The following is a 16412-nucleotide window of genomic DNA, read 5'->3' as shown; positions in this document are numbered from 1 at the left end:
CATGCCAAGGGATTAAGTGATAAATAAACCAACCTTAGAAATGTTTTTCAGTGAAATTACTGTTTCTTTTGAGAGAGAGAGAAAGGAGTTGTCACAATCTATATCCAAAATTCTAAATGTAGAAAACCTATATTGATTTTTGACACCTGTGTTAGCTCTATAAACAATGTATATGAAATTGTGTTATTTAGGATATTGTTCAGTTGCATTAACAGACAAAGGAAGAGAAAACTACACCTGAGAGGCTTAAACCCGAGAGATTTATTTCTCTCTTAGGTAAAAGTCCAAGCTGAGAGGTGGATCAGATGGATAACCAGCTCTGTTCCATAACGTCACTCAGATGTTTCCTTCTAATCTTATCTTTCCAGTGTTCCCCAGGGTATTACCCTCAGCTTTCTGGTTATGCAGGATCACCACCACTACATCTGTGTCACAGGCCTGAAATAAGAGGGAAGGAGGATGGAGGGCAAGCAAGTTCCTTTCAAAGACATGACCCAGAAGTTGCACACATCACTCTTGCTCACATCCCGTTTGTTGCACCTTAATCACGTGGCTACAACAAGCTGCAAATGAGTCTGGAAAAGGTGGTCTTTAGCTAGGCAGAGATGAGTTGATAACTACAGGGATCTATTGCTAAAAGGGAGAAGAGGGGAGAATGAGTGTTACCCGATTATTAGTAGTCTCCACTACAGAAGTTTATCTCTAATTTTTGCAAACCTATCCCACAACCAATTAAAAGAGTTGGTAAGGAGTAGCCATACCAATGGAGTTTGTGATTATCAGGTTAGTAGCATAATAAAATATAGTAGAAGAGAATTCAGTAATGATTTTAAGTTTATTTTCAGAAACAAAGCACAAAACTGCATACTGGAGAATTTGATGAAATAACTTCAAATTGTGTTAAAGTTGGTGGTTTTATGAGCTAATAATTATTTATTTTGTTCTTGTATTTTAGGCCTCAACTCCATATAGCATAGATTCAGATTCTTTGGGAATGGAGTGTATTATTTCGGGAAGTGCCTCTCCAACTCTGGCAATCAACACTGTGACTAACAAAGTAATTCTATTTTTTGAACACTTTTGAAATGTCATTGAGTAATACATTTAATTTGCTTTTATAGTAACAGTAGATTTCTGTATGGTTGAGTTTAAAGATGATATAAATTTGACCAAACCATACATGGCAGTTTGAAAGCTGAATCCACGATGCTTTTAGCTTTACACAAGTTAGAAGTAAATAAATAATTCTCTGGAAAAATTGGAAGATGCTTATTGGGAAGCTCTATATTAAATCGAAATTCTTGACACTACCAATCCCATTGAATTTTTGAGTCCAGCATTTTATTGAATCAGTTTGTTTCAAAATCATTGATTACTCCTCTAAATATGTGATTTAAAAAGAGATTGACGAATAAACAAGGTGTCAACAGAATCCAGTAAAATAAATAATTCAGACAAACTCAGAGTCCATTAAAACGGTGGTCAACCTCTTTCATGATATTCAAGTCTAGGTACATACCCAGAAGTGTAGTATGTGCTGCAATTTTTGTTTAGTTTTTGTTATTGAAGCAAGGGTCAGAACTTTGTGCTAACTCATTAGATACCTAGTAGGGTACAGATATCTCTTCTTTACAAGGTAATTTTTTAATCTCATATCTCAAAACCCTAAAAAAGCTCTGGGAGGTTCATGAAATAACTCAGTTATGTGCATCTATTTCCTCCTTTACTAGACCATCATGAGCACCTTGAAGCCATAATATTTCTCACTCTTGTACTCATACGGTCTGTCAGTCTTGCTTTTACCCTCTCCCCATCTCCCTTGCTTTCACTTGCTCTTTTTTTTTTTAAATCTCACTCTTCTACTTTCTTGTGCACACACAAAAACACAAACATGTATACATACTCAGTTGCACTAATATACGTAGTATCTTTGTAAAAGGTAATGAATAAGAAGATAGAAGACAGATTATAATCAGAGTGACTAATCAGAATTCCAATTTAGATAGGAAACTGGCAACTGAGGTGTAAAGTGATAATTTTTCCCAAATAGCAATACATGGACTGATTCCATCAGAATCACTTAAGGGAGGGGTGGGGTTGTTAGTGTGTACGTGTGTTTGGTGGTGGTAATAATTCCCAGATTCCATTGCAGGCCTACCAAATCAGTTACTTTATCCTTGTGGGTAGGGCCCAGAAATCAGTACTTTTAAAAATCATCCCTAATGATACCCAGCTGGACTTGAGAATTTCCAGTGAAATAGATGGGTTGGAATCAGAGGTATCCAGTACTGCTCTTTGCGATAGTCCAAGCAGGAGATACTGAGGCCTAAACACAGACAGTTGTGGCTATTAGGAAACAATTAGAAAGTAGTAATGCTGGGACTTCGTGACTAAATAAAGGAGCTGGAGTTTTTGGACTTCTGCTTTCAGATATGATAGAATAGCTAGTATCAGATTAACCCTTCTCCCTATCTATATAAAATTACCACCCTGCCCACCAATAAAAAAGAAAGGCATTGGAGAAAAAGACAGGCAGGACTTAAGAAGCAAAGATCTCAGAAAAAAGGGAAGCACATTGAGATAAGCACATTGTTTTCCCTTGGGATATTTCCCACTTCTCAGTGCATGGCATAGAGGCTGCACAGAAAGCTACAACCTAGAGCAGTCACTGAGCTAGGGATGTAAAAACCAGAGTATGAGGCTACCAAAGAGCCAGGGCTTAAGGACCAAGATCCTGAGGAATCTCAGAAGTGACCTCAACTTTTTGCAAGCAATATCCAGTTAAGGCATTTGCTAATCCCTAACCTGTGTGTGCTTCGACTCAGACACAGGCAAATCATGTGGATTTTTCACTAGCCAGAATTCAGCAGTCTCACAGAGGTGGGGGGGACAAAAGTTGTAGTTCTTTAAAGAGGGAGCCATGGTAAACACCCCAGTTTTTCAAATTGATACTTAAGAAAGATTATGTTCTATAAGTAAGAGCAAATCAAAATAACACCAGTCTCAAACTGTTATTAGGGTGGTATGCTCGTATTCCACTTGCCAAAAGAAAACTAAATACTTTCTGGAAGATAACATATCCCGAGCTTTTGCAAGTTTTCATAAGTAAGGTCTCACTTTCAGTCAGAATTTTCAGACATTGCAGGAAACAAGACCAAATAATTAAATGCCAAGATGGAAAGATAGTATAAACATATCCACAAGTGATCTAGATATTGATTTTTAAATAACTATGAGTAATATGTTGAAGAAAATAGATGAATTATAGAAAATTTAAAAGAATTGGAATCTGCATGGAAGAATCAAGAGAACTGAAAAATATAATAACTGAAATTAAGAATTAAATAGATGGATTTAACAGCAGATTAGACACAGCAGAGGAGAGAATCAGTGAACTGGAAGATAAGTCAATAGAAAATATACAGGTTGAAAAACAAAAGAATGGAAAATTCAGAGAAGCTTAAGAGATAAATGGGATACAGGGAAAAGATCTAACAAACTTGTCATTAGTGTTCCAGAAGAGAAGCAAAAGAGAATAGAGAAGCAGCAATATTTTAATTTTCTAAGACTGATGAAAGATAACACAGTACAGATTCAAGAAGTTCTGAGAACCCCAAGAAGGACTAATTAAAAGAAAACTTTATCAGGCAAATAAAAGTCAAACTGCTAAAAAACAAGGATTTTTTTTAAAAAAATCTTAAAATCAGAGGAAAATAATAGGCAACTTCAAAGAAACACACTGAATTCTGAATAGAAATGATAAAAGTCAGATACCACCAGAATGAAAGTTTTGTAGTGCTGAAAGGAAATAACTGCCAATCCAGAATTCTAAAATTAGAATTTCTGTGAAAAATGAAGGTTAAGTAAATAGGCTTTTACAGAAACAAAATGTGAGAGAATGTTACAGTATTAAAAAATTAAAGGAGGTTAATTTTTCAGATAGAAGGAAAATTATCCTGTGCAGAAAAGAATGAAGAACACCAAAAGAGTATGCATGTCAGTAAATAAAAATATGTATCGAGTGATTCAAGCAGTAGCAGTGCTGTTATAGAACACAATGCTTTGGAGTCTAAAATACTTGTAGAAGTTAAAGTACATGACAATACTAGAGTAAGGCATTAGAAAATATGTTGCAGTTAATGTCTTTGCATTGTATGGGAAGTGGTAAAAATACTAAGTCAAGGGCATGTGGTAAAATCTAGGGCACTGATTCTTAACACTTGAGCATATATCAGAATAACTAGGAGGGCTTGTTAAAACCCAGATTACTGGCCCCTACCCTGAGAGTTTCTGATTCTCTAGGTCTGAGTTGGGGTCTGAAAAATTGCATTTCTGACACATTCTCAGATACTGGTCATGTACTGGTCCAAGTTCCTTACCTTATGAACCACTGCTCTAGGTTACTACAAGAATAGTAAAAGAATATTACCAAGTAAGGAAAAATAATAAATCCTTGGTTAATCCAAAAGTAGGCAAGAAAGGGCTTCTCTGGTGGTGCAGTGGTTGAGAGTCCGCCTGCCGATGCAGGGGACACGGGTTCGTGCCCCAGTCAGGGAAGATCCCATGTGCCATGGAGCGGCTGGGCCTGTGAGCCATGGCTGCTGAACCTGCGCGTCCGGAACCTGTGCTCAACGGGAGAGGCCACAACAGTGAGAGGCCTGCGTACCGCCAAAAAAAAAAAAGTAGGCAAGAAAGGAGAAAAAAAAAAAAACGAGCAGAGAAAAGATGGGAACACAGGAAAATAAAAAGTATTTAAATCTAATTACATTAAGGAATACATTAAATGTAAATGTGCTGAATATTCATTTAAAAGCCAAAGAGTCTTTTCTGACCACAACAGCGTGAAACTAGAAATCAACCTTAGAAAGAGAACTGAGAAAAAAATGATTACATGGAGAGTAAACCGCATGCTACTAAAAAACCAATGCATCAGCAATGAAATCAGAGGAAATTTAAAAATACTTGAGACAAATGACAATGAAAACACAACCATACAAAATTATGGGATACAGCAAAAGCAGTTCTTAGAGGGAAGTTCATTGCAATACGGGCCTTCTTCAAAGAACAGGAAAAATCTCAAACGACCTAACCTACCACCTAAAAGAATTAGAAAAAGAAGAATAAACAAAACGTAAAGTCAGCAGAAGGAAAGAAATAATAGAGATTTTAAAAAGGTAGAAAAAACTCAATAAAACCAAGAGCTGGTTCTGTGAAGGGGCAAACAAAATCGACAAACCTCTGGCCAGGCTCACCAAGCAGAAAAGAGAGAGGACCCAAATAAACAAAATAATGAATGAAAGAAGAGAAATAACAACTGATACTGCAGAAATACAAAAAACCATAAGAGAATACTATGAACAATTATATGCCAACAGATTGAACACCCTAGAAGAAGTGGACAAGTTTCTAGAAACTTAACAGCCTACCAAAACTGAATCAAGAAGAAATAGATAATTCACCAGAGGTGAATTATCCTGCAAACAAAAGTCCAGGACCAGATGGCTTCACTGGGGAAATCTACCAGACATGCAAAGAAGAACTTATACTGATCCTTCTCAAACTCTTCCAAAAGACTGAAGAGGAGGGAACACTCCCAAAGTCATTCTGTGAAGCCACTATCACTGTGATACCAAAAACAGACAAAGATAATAACAAAAAAAATGACAGGGCAGTATCTTTGATAATACAGATGCAGAAATTCTCAACAAAATATTAGCAAGCCAAATCCAACAACACATAAAAAAGATATTACACCACAATCAAGTTGGATTCATCCCAGGGTCACAAGAATGGATCAATATATGCAAATCAATCAATGTGATACACCACATCAACAAAAGAAAAGACAAAAACCACATGATCATCTCAATAGATGCAGAAAAAACATTTGATAAAATTCAACATACATTCATGATAAAAACTCCTACCAAAGTGAGTGCAGAGGGAACATATCTCAACCTAATAAAAGCTATTTATGATAAACCCACAACCAACATGATACTCAACCATGAAAAGCTGAAAGCCTTCCTGCTAAAATCTGGAACAAGACAAGGATGCCCACTCTTACCACTTCTATCCAATAGATAAAATTGTCATTATATGCAGATAACATGATACTATATATAGAAAACCCTAAAGACTTCACACAAAAACTATTAGATCTGATAAGCGAATTGAGCAAGGTAGCAGGATACAAGATTAACATACAGAAATCTGTTGCATTTCTTTACACTTAAGAATGAAATGTCAGAAAGGGAAAGTAAAAAGAAAATTCCTTTTAAAATTGCATCAAAAAAAAATACTTAAGAATAAACCTGACCGAGGAGGTGAAAGATTAATATGCTGAGAAGTATAAAACACTGGTAAAGGAAATTGAAGATGATTCAAAGAAATGGAAGGATATCCCATGCTCTTGGATTGGAAGAATTAACATTGTTAAAATGGCCATACTGTCCAAAGCAATCTACAGGCTTAATGCAATCCCTGTCAAATTACCCGTGACATTTTTCACAGAACTAGAACAGATAATCCTAAAATTTATGTGGAACCATAAAAGAACCAGAATTGCCAAAGCAATCCTGAGGGAAAAGAACAAAGCTGGAGGCATAAGCTTCCCAGACTTCAGATAATACTGCAAAGCTACAGTATCAAAACAGCATGGTATTGGTGCAAAAACAGACATATGGATCAAGGGAACAGAATTCAGAGCCCAGAAATAAGCCCACACACCTACGGTCAATTAATCTTTGACAAAGGTGGCAAGAATACACAATTGAGAAATGACAAGTCTCTTCAGGAAGTGGTATTGGGAGAGCTGGACTACTGCATGTAAATCAGTGAAGTTAGAACACACCCTCACACCATACACAGTAAACTCAAAATGACTTAAAAACTTAAATATAAGACATAACACCATAAAACTAGAAGAGAACATAGGCAACACATTCTCTGACATAAATCATAGCAGTGTTTTCTTAGGTCTGTCTCCCAAGGCAATAGAAATAAAAGCAAAAATAAACAGATGGGATCTAATCAAACTTATAAGCTTTTGCACAGCAAAGGAAACCATAAACAAAATGAAAAGACAACCTACAGACTAGGAGAAAATATTTGCAAATGATGGGACCGACAAGGGATTAATTTCTAAAATATACAAACAGCTCATACAACTCAATAACAACAAAAAACAAACAACCCAATCAAAAAATGGACAGAATACCTAAACAGACATTTCTCCAAAGAGGACATATGGATGGCCAATATGCACATGAAAAGATGCTCAACATCACTAATTATTAGAGAAATGCAAATCAGAACTACAGTGAGGTATCACCTCACTCCAGTCAGAGTGGCCATCATCAAAAAGTGTACAAATAATAAATGCTGGAGAGGGTGTGGAGAAAAGGGAACCCTTCTACACTGTTGGTGGGAATGTAAATTGGTGCAGCCATTGTGGAAAACAGTTTGGAAGTTCCTCAAAAAACTAAAAATAGAGTTGCCATATGATCTAGTGATCCCACTCCTAGGCATATATCCAGAGAAAACTGTAATTTGAAAAGACACATGCACCCCAGTGTTCATAGCAGCACTGTTTACAATAGCCAAGGCATGGAAGCAACCTAAATGTCCATTGACAGATCAATGGGTAAAGAAGATGTGGTATGTGTACACATTTTCATTACTCCCAAAAGAAAATCTCGTACCCATTAGCATTCATTTCCCATTTCCTCCATCCCCTGGTAACCATTAATTTATTTTCTAACATTCTGGATTTGCCTATTCTGGACCTTTCATGTAAGTGGAATTGCAAAATATATGACCTTTTATGTCTGACTTCTTTCACTAAACACATTTTCAAGGTTCATCCATGTTATGGCATGTATCAGTATTTCATTCCTGTTGTCGTATAATTTAACTGTGTCCCAGAATAAAGCTCAAGAACATTCATAAGAATCTAAAAATATAGCACTTAATAATGTAGATTCACAATAGTCTGGCATCCAATAAAAAATTACCAAGCAAAGAAGCAGTAGAAAACAACCCATGATATCAACCTAGTACATTGTGCACTTTAAATTTATACAATGTTATATGTCAATTATATCTCAAGCTGGGGGCTAGGGGGTGGGGGGAACTGTTAATGTAACTATATTTTATGGAAGTTCAGGTTGAATATGTGTATAGACACATGGAAGATATTTAAAAACCCAAATCAAACTCCTTAGGGATAAAAATATGTCCCAGTTGAAAAATAAACTGGATGGGATTAACAGCAGATTAGGCATTGTAGAAGGAAAGATGTGAACTTGAAGATATGGCAATAAAAGCTATCCAAAGTGAAACACAGAGAAAAGACTGTCAGAAAGTAAATAGAGGGCTTCCCTGGTGGCGCAGTGGTTGCGAGTCCGCCTGCCGATGCAGGGGATACGGGTTCGTGCCCTGGTCCGGGAAGATCCCACATGCCGCGGAGCGGCTGGGCCCGTGAGCCATGGCCACTGAGCCTGCGCGCCCGGAGCCTGTGCTCCTCAATGGGAGAGGCCACAACAGTGACAGGCCCGCGTACCGCCAAAAAAAAAAAAAAGTAAATAGAGTATTAGTGAGCTGTGGGGACAGCTTCAGGCAACCTGTAATATGTGTAATTGAAGTTCCTGATGTAAATCAGGATCTACACAGAGCAATTAAGTACACCAGAAATGATAACTATGTGGGTAAATATAAAGCTTTTTTAATAAAAATGTAAATCTCTTTAAAAGATAACTGTGTAAAGCAAAAATTACAAAAATTCATAGTGGGTTTATAACACATAGAAGTAAAATATATGACAGTAGTGTTCAGGCAAGGAGAGGAGAAATGAAAGTTATGAAAAGAGTAAAATTTGGGAAGGCAAAAGTGAAGCCATCATTCACAGAAGACATCATTATTCATATGGAAAATTCAAAAGAATCTACAGATAAACTCTTGGAATTAATAAGTGAATTTACCAAGGTGTCAGTATTAGATCAGTGTTGGATTTTAGAAGTCAGTTATTTTTCTGTGTATTAGCCATGGACAGTTAGAAAATACAATTTAAAAGATAATACTTACATTAGCATTCAAAAACATCAAATACAGAGACACCTCATTTTATTGTTCTTGGCTGTATTGTGCTCCCCAGATATTGCGCTTTTTACAAACTGAAGGTTTGTGGCAACCCTATGTTGCCAGCTGATGGTTAGCATTTTTAACCAATAAAGTATTTTTAAATTAAGGTATATACATTGTTTCTGTAGACATAATGCTGTTGCACACTTAATAGACTACAGTACATTGTAAAGATAGCTTTTATATGCACTGGGAGACCAGAAAATTCGTGTGACTTGCTTTATTTCAATACTTGCTTTATTGCAGTGGTCTGGAACCAAACCTGCAATAACTCTGAGGTAGCTAGGGTTAAATGAAAGATGAACTCTGCACAGAAAACTATAAAAAATTACTGAGAGAGAACAAAGGGTGTATAAATAAGTAGATATATAATTTTCATAGAGAAGATTATTTTAAAGAAGTCAGTTTTTCATGAGTTTATCTACAGATATAATATCCCAATCAAAATTCCACAATGCTTTTTTTAGGGGAAGGAAGATAGTAGGAAATGACCAGCTGATTTTGAAAGATAAATGAGACTCCAAATGGTAAACAGTAGTTGAAGAAAATGTTGAAGAAAAATGTAAAAGTTAGAGGATTTATACTTCCAAATATCAAGAGTAAACCTACAATAATTGAAAGTGTAATATTGGCATAAGAATAGACAACAGAATTATGGAACAGAGTTCAGTGATGTCTTTCAACAAATGGTGCTGAATCAATAGAAAAGTGAGATTTTTTTTCATGCACAAAAATCAATTTTAGATGGATTTGAGACCTTAATATAAATGATAAAGTTCTCAGTTGGATGAAAAAGAATAAAATATGTTTTAAAAAGTGGAATGAAGGAAGTAATAAAAGATTAAGAGAGCCGATGCTAACGCAACACACAACAAAGCTTTATGTAATCCTTTAGCTAAATTTACTGCAAAAGGACAGAAAAGGATATATACATTGTATGAAACCAGTCATTAACGGTAGAAGTCTGTATGGTGGTTACCTGTAACAGGAGATATGCGGATGGATAATGACTGGCTGGTGAATGATGATTGGGAGAGTTCATGAGTGGGCCTTCTGGTGTGAAGGTATGTTCTGTATCAGTGGTTCTGTGATCTGTGGACACCTGAGTAACCAATACCCTTTTGGGGATTCCATGATAATACTAAAATGCTGTTTGCCTTTTCTTTTTTTTTTTTTTTTTTTCTTTTTGCGGTATGCGGGCCTCTCACTGTTGTGGCCTCTCCCGTTGCGGAGCACAGGCTCCGGATGCGCAGGCCCAGCGGCCATGGCTCACGGGCCCAGCCGCTCCGCGGCATATGGGATCCTCCCAGACCGGGGCACGAACCCGTATCCCCTGCATCGGCAGGCGGACTCTTAACCACTGCACCACCAGGGAGGCCCTGTTTGCCTTTTCTTTATTTTTGTGTTTTCACAGATGCAGCAAAAGCAATAATATGTAAACATTAGCACAAGTCAAGGCAGTGACACCTGACTGTACTAGTAGTCATTGTATTCTTCACAACCACACACCCTTCAGATTAAAAAATATATATACTAGTTAAGAATATCCTTGGTGATGCAGGAAAAATAATTTTATTAAATTGTGACCTTTGAGTATACGTTTTTAAGAATCTGTGTGGTGAAATGGGAAGTACACATAAAACGCTTAAACTGTGTATACTGAAGTACAGTGGTTGCTTCAAGGAAGAGCATTTGTGTTGAACTAGCCACTTTGTTCATGGAGCATTGGTTTTACTTGAAAGAACAACTGACGCTATTATTCAGATTTGGGTATTTGACAGATATTTTCTTGAAAATGAATAAAGTAAGCCTCTCACTTAAAGGAAAACAATTGACAGTATCTCTTGCCAGTGGTAAAATTTGAGCTTTTAAGCAAAACATACAGGTTCGGAAAACTTACATCCACCACAGTGAGTCTGATAGCTTCACAGTCTTCACACACTTTTCCAGTGAGATTATTGGTAATGTTAACAAGTGTGATGTTTTGATGTTGTGTAATGAAATGTGTCAGTATTTGGAAGATCAGCATAATTTAGTGAATGATATTTTCCAAATGACCAATGCATAATGTTATAAAGTCATGCATGAGTAAATGATCCATTCAAAGTCTGAGGTGGAAAGTGGATTATAATGTAAAAGGGTATGAAAATTTATTCATATGGTTTCAGATTTTACATTGCAACTAATCTTTAAAAAATTGTCACTTGTCATATTTTTGTGTAGTATAAAAAAAGACTACTATCCACAGTTATCTGAAAAGTCTATTAAAATATGCTTCCCTTTTCCAAACACACACACACACACACACACACACATGTATATATATGATGCTGGGTTTTCTTTCTGTACTTCCACCTGAACAACATATTGCAACAGACAGAATGCAGAAGCAGATATGAGAATCTAGTTGTTTCCTGTTAAGCCAGGCTTGAAATTTACAAAAATGTAAAACAGTGGCACCCTTCTAACTTAACTTATTGAGAGAAAAAAAATTTTTTTGTTAACAGATAGTTGAGTTTGTAGTAGTTATTTTTAAGTTAGTATTTAAAATTTTTTAAATTTCTAATATGCCAGTTATTGATAAATATATCAAAATAAACAAAAGCTTCTTGACTCCTTAATATTTAAGACTGCAGAAGGGTTCTAAGATCAAAGTTTGAGAATTGCTGTTGATTACACGATTCCATGAGTATGCCTGTTTTATAATTAATAAACTATAACAACTCGTGTATTTTCCTCTCCATAATATGTTACATTTTAATAAAAATCTTATCCTCCTTAGCTATGAGGATTTGTCCAAGATGGTGGGAAGTATTTCTGACTTGAGTGATAGGTAACTAAGCATGGACAAGAGAGAATGAGCAGCCAACAGAATGACCATAGGATGCTTGTAATTTGCTGATATTGTATTGCTTAAGAGCCCATAAGGTTGAGTTTTTTTTAAAAAATGAAATTTACACTGGAAATATTGACCAGAAAAATCTTTTCCATAGTTTTATTTTCTCTCATTTTTCCTTATACTCTTTTCCCTTATTAGTTCCTAGACACATAATTGTTCCTAGCTAATGTGAATGTGAGACAGTTTGGTTTTGCCTTAAGTATTGAGGCATATATGCCTAGTTTTCCAGGTTTTGGCCTCTTTTGGCAAGTGAGCATTGAGCATGACCCCATTTTCAGCACAGACAGAAGGGTGGTAATAGCTCAATTGGTCATTAAATTCAGCAAGTATTTATTATGTGTATACTGAGTAGAAAACATTATGCTGCTTATGATTATTTATTGGGGAACTCAAGTTGCTAACAGTCTAGTAGTGGATAAAAATTGGATAAAAATTAGTTACACCATAAAATCAAAAGTATTAATTTTTCCCACGAAAGTAGGAGCATAGAAAGGAAAATTGGTAGTAGCATCTGAATAGAACTTTAAAGGATAGTTAGACTAGTTTTCTGTTTTAAAAATATCTTTTTTGTTGTTTCTAATTAAAAATGATAATGCACATTATAAATGTACTCAAGCATTGTAAATATATACACTATCAATGACAGAAGTCTTCAGGAATACCCAGCCCCCTGCCAGTTAACCATTGTTAACAGTTTGATACATAGTTCTTTCATGTCTAATGCATATGTTAGCATATTATTGTTATTTTAAAAATCAGATCACATATTTATGATTCTACAATTGTGTTGGACAGTTTACAGTTTTCAATATTTTAAACACTATGATGCCTAAATTCTATTTTTTGTATTTTTTTTTTGATGCCTAAGATTTTGAAAGAAGAAAACTGATTTTGCTTAAAGCTTGAGTAAAAATAAGTTTATGCATTATAGAAATATTTAACAGTAAAAATCTGTTATAATCCCCTCTTATTAAATGTCAATGAACTAATTATACCTTTTAGAAAATTGAATTTATGTACCTCTGGATGGGATATATCCTTTAGTTTGAAAGTAAATTATCAATATTTCATGGTGAACATGGAGTTAAGCGATGTAGAGCATGGATTTGGGGTAGGTAAACACCAAAGGAAAGACCAATAACGTTTTGTTTTCCTTCCATCTACCAGGTTAGTTGTATTTTTGTAGAGTTGCTTAAAAAGTACTTTTTATAGTAGGAACTACTTATTCAGATGTTGCTGTTCTTTTCATTGTAGGTAACATTGTACAACACTGATCAGGATGGTAGTGATAGCCCACGCAGTAGCCTTAACAACAGTCTCTCAGATCAGAGTTTGGCATCTGTTAATTTGAACAGTGTTGGAAGTGTGCATAGTTACACACCGGTAAGTCTTGGTGAGGTTAACTCCTTTGTTGAGTACTCATTTAGAGCTTAAAACAGAACCAAACGTAATTGAAACGCAAATAAAAAGGGAAGATGTATATTTCTCACTGATCAAATTGATCATTAGCTTAGATAAGTAGAGCAGATTTCTATTATATTTTAGCACGTTAGATACAAATATATTGTTGTACTATGTTATATATTTTGGTCTACTTCATCTGTTCTCTGCCCAAGTGAAACACAATTGGAATAGGAAAAGAATTTTTACTTTAGTCTTCTAAAGCTGTGTGTGATATTTTACAGTCCTTGGTAAAAGAGCTTAGAGGTTATGTATATCACCTAGTTTCCCAGAAACAGATCTAAGAAGGGGATTCTACAAACTCCAAAGGTTAGGATGACCTGGTACTCAGTTGTTAACCAGTCTTGTATTTTCAGTTTGGGTCTGGAAAACAAAGCTATGCTGTAAAGGGACCTGTGTGAGTATTCTTGCTCCTGTGCTGACCCTTCTGTTATCTGATACTTCTTTTCAAATCATCTTGCAACTATCCTCCCCGGTAGACAGAACAGAGCCCGAGAGAGCCATATGCCACACTGTTCATGGTATAAATTTGATCTCATCAGATCTCTCCCTGTTCCAAGATGAGTAATAGGTAAAAACTTTACACAGAAAAAAGATATAAGGGGGAGGGAGGACCTGAAATAAGAAAATAACACGAGGGAAACAGAAATTCAGAGAGCAGTTTTAAAACTCACCTTGAATGTAGGAGAAGAGAAAGAAGACAACGCAAAACTGTTAACAGTGCTCTGGGGGAAAATTTTTAAAATATTTTTCGAGAATGCAGAAGAAACAGATAAAAGAATACCAATTATGTAAAAGAATATGATAGATGTGGAGAATTGTGAATTATAGGTGTCCCCAAATAGTTGGCATGGAAGCAGTTTTCAGAAGAAATAGAGAACAGAAGGGTTACTGAGTTCTAAGAAAAGTTAATGGGAAAAAAACTATATCTAGACACATCATGACAAATTTTTAAATTTCAGAAGTAATCATAGATACTGTAGCAGAAGAAATAAGGTACATTCAGAGAAACACAAATCATACCGCTCTTCCATAATACTAAATGCCAGAAGATGATGGAACACTTTATACAGAGTGTCAAGGGAATAGGTTTGGAATTATAAATATTATGCCCACCAAATTTTCATTCAGTTGTGAAGTCAAGAAAAAGACATTAATTCTTTGATACACAGAGTTTAGAAAGCATCCTACCCTTGTTTTCATGCACCCTTCCTGAAAAAAATTACGTATTTAGCTGATCAGGTGGTGAATTAAAGTACTCAGTAATGATGAAGTCATGTGCCATTGGTGGAGCCATTCCCCTACACAAAACTCGTATTTTTTCCATGTCATTGTAGACTCCTTGTGAGCATCATTTTGAAAGGCTGCATAAATCTATAGCCAGTGTTCATATCTTAATTTTTTCAAAACACTAAACCAAATGGTAGTTTGTTACTGCTTGATATGATCTTTAAGATATATTGCTGTTCATGTTTTATTTTATTTCTAGTTGTGCTGTCTTCAGAGATAATTCTTATTTTTCAGGTGTTCATGGTGCTCTTTTTCCTTCCATAGCTTGAGGCCCTGATCTATTCTGTTTTTCTCAGAATCTCCTTTTACCCTTCATTTCTTATTTTCCTTAAGTTTCATTTAAAAAAGAAAAATTTACCTACAGTGAAGAGTTAGGTGTGTTGAAGTTCCTTGCTGCTTTGGGCAGTGCCATACAACCTGACTCACAGTATTTGAGTTTAAATACTTAAAGATTAATTGAATAAATGAATGAGAAATGTTAGTAGTTTCAGAGTATAGTGAGTTTGAGATGAAATTGCTTCTGTGGAAATCAAGATGAAGACTCCACAGAAACTGGAAGGGTTCCAGGCTTAGCTTATCACTTATTATGACCTTGGGAAGGTCCTTTAACTTTAAATTCTTCCCCCTACTGTGAAATGTGGAGGTTGGATTAGATTTCTGAGATTCTTCAAGACCTAAGTTAACAATTTGTGGTCTGTCCTTTTATGTATACCCAACTTAACAGATGATAGGAAAGCCAAAGACAGGGAAGTTAATTCCTTTGGATTCTAGAAACTGTTCTGATATTTTCAGTTTTATATCATATGTAACAAACCAATTCTGATATACAGCTATTAAATTAGTAGTTTTTTTCTTTTAATGTTAGGTGACAAATCATCCAGAACCAGTCTCTCAGTCATTAACTCCTCAACAACAGCCACAGTACAACCTTTCAGACCGAGACAAACAACTACTTTTCTCAGAATATAATTTTGAAGATCTCAGTGCCTCATTTCGGAGCCTTTATAAGTCAGTTTTTGAGCAGTCACTTAGTCAACAAGGTAAGTTTTTTAATACCTCTTTTGTAATTTTTTATTAAAAGTTTTTAAAGAATTATTTTCACATCGCAGCTGTTATAGTTCTTTAATCTTAGAACATTACCATCATGATAAGGATTGAAGGTTCTTTGTGCCTTTACTATAGTCTGTATATATTTTTATCATCGCACAAGAATGGCAGATAAATCTATCTCCTCATGCATGCCTACTTCGTTTGATTACTAGTGGTGTCCTGGAGCATTGTGTTAAAGGATTCTGACACTGCATTTATGCCATGTGGGAAAGACTGCCATGATTAATTAGTGATGTCTAGCATGTGAAGTGTTTGAGTGGTAAATGTTGCACCACAAGAATAGATGTGCCTTGCTTTTCTGTTCTGACTGCTGTTAGCAAAGAGATAACTTTTGGAATATGGTAGCACCAAATTTGCAGTTTCATGTACAGCACTTATAAGTGAACACATTAGTTAGTGGTCATTATTTTGTACAACATACTTAAATCAGATTTAACACTAAAAGTGATACTTGCTGAGATGTACTATTACATCTCAACCAAATGCTAGATTGTTGCTATTATGTATTACT

The 16412-nt window shown here is 35.5% G+C and overlaps 1 protein-coding gene across 2 annotated transcripts in view; it reads left to right on the top strand.

The window, feature by feature from the left end:
* Positions 1–16412, top strand: part of FOXJ3 (forkhead box J3) — a 134843-nt gene that overhangs the window by 98680 nt on the left and 19751 nt on the right. Inside the window, exons 6-8 of one of the 2 annotated variants that reach the window (XM_060089631.1) lie at positions 956–1057; positions 13295–13423; positions 15657–15831. In XM_060089631.1, coding sequence (XP_059945614.1) covers positions 956–1057; positions 13295–13423; positions 15657–15831 — 406 coding nt within the window. The remainder of the gene's footprint in view (positions 1–955; positions 1058–13294; positions 13424–15656; positions 15832–16412) is intronic. The other variant, XM_060089632.1, reaches the window with a different exon arrangement.

The sequence above is a fragment of the Mesoplodon densirostris genome, chromosome 2 (genome assembly GCF_025265405.1).
Source record: "Mesoplodon densirostris isolate mMesDen1 chromosome 2, mMesDen1 primary haplotype, whole genome shotgun sequence".
In the NCBI taxonomy this organism is placed as follows: domain Eukaryota; kingdom Metazoa; phylum Chordata; class Mammalia; order Artiodactyla; family Ziphiidae; genus Mesoplodon; species Mesoplodon densirostris.
This window is presented reverse-complemented; position numbering and strand designations above follow the sequence as displayed.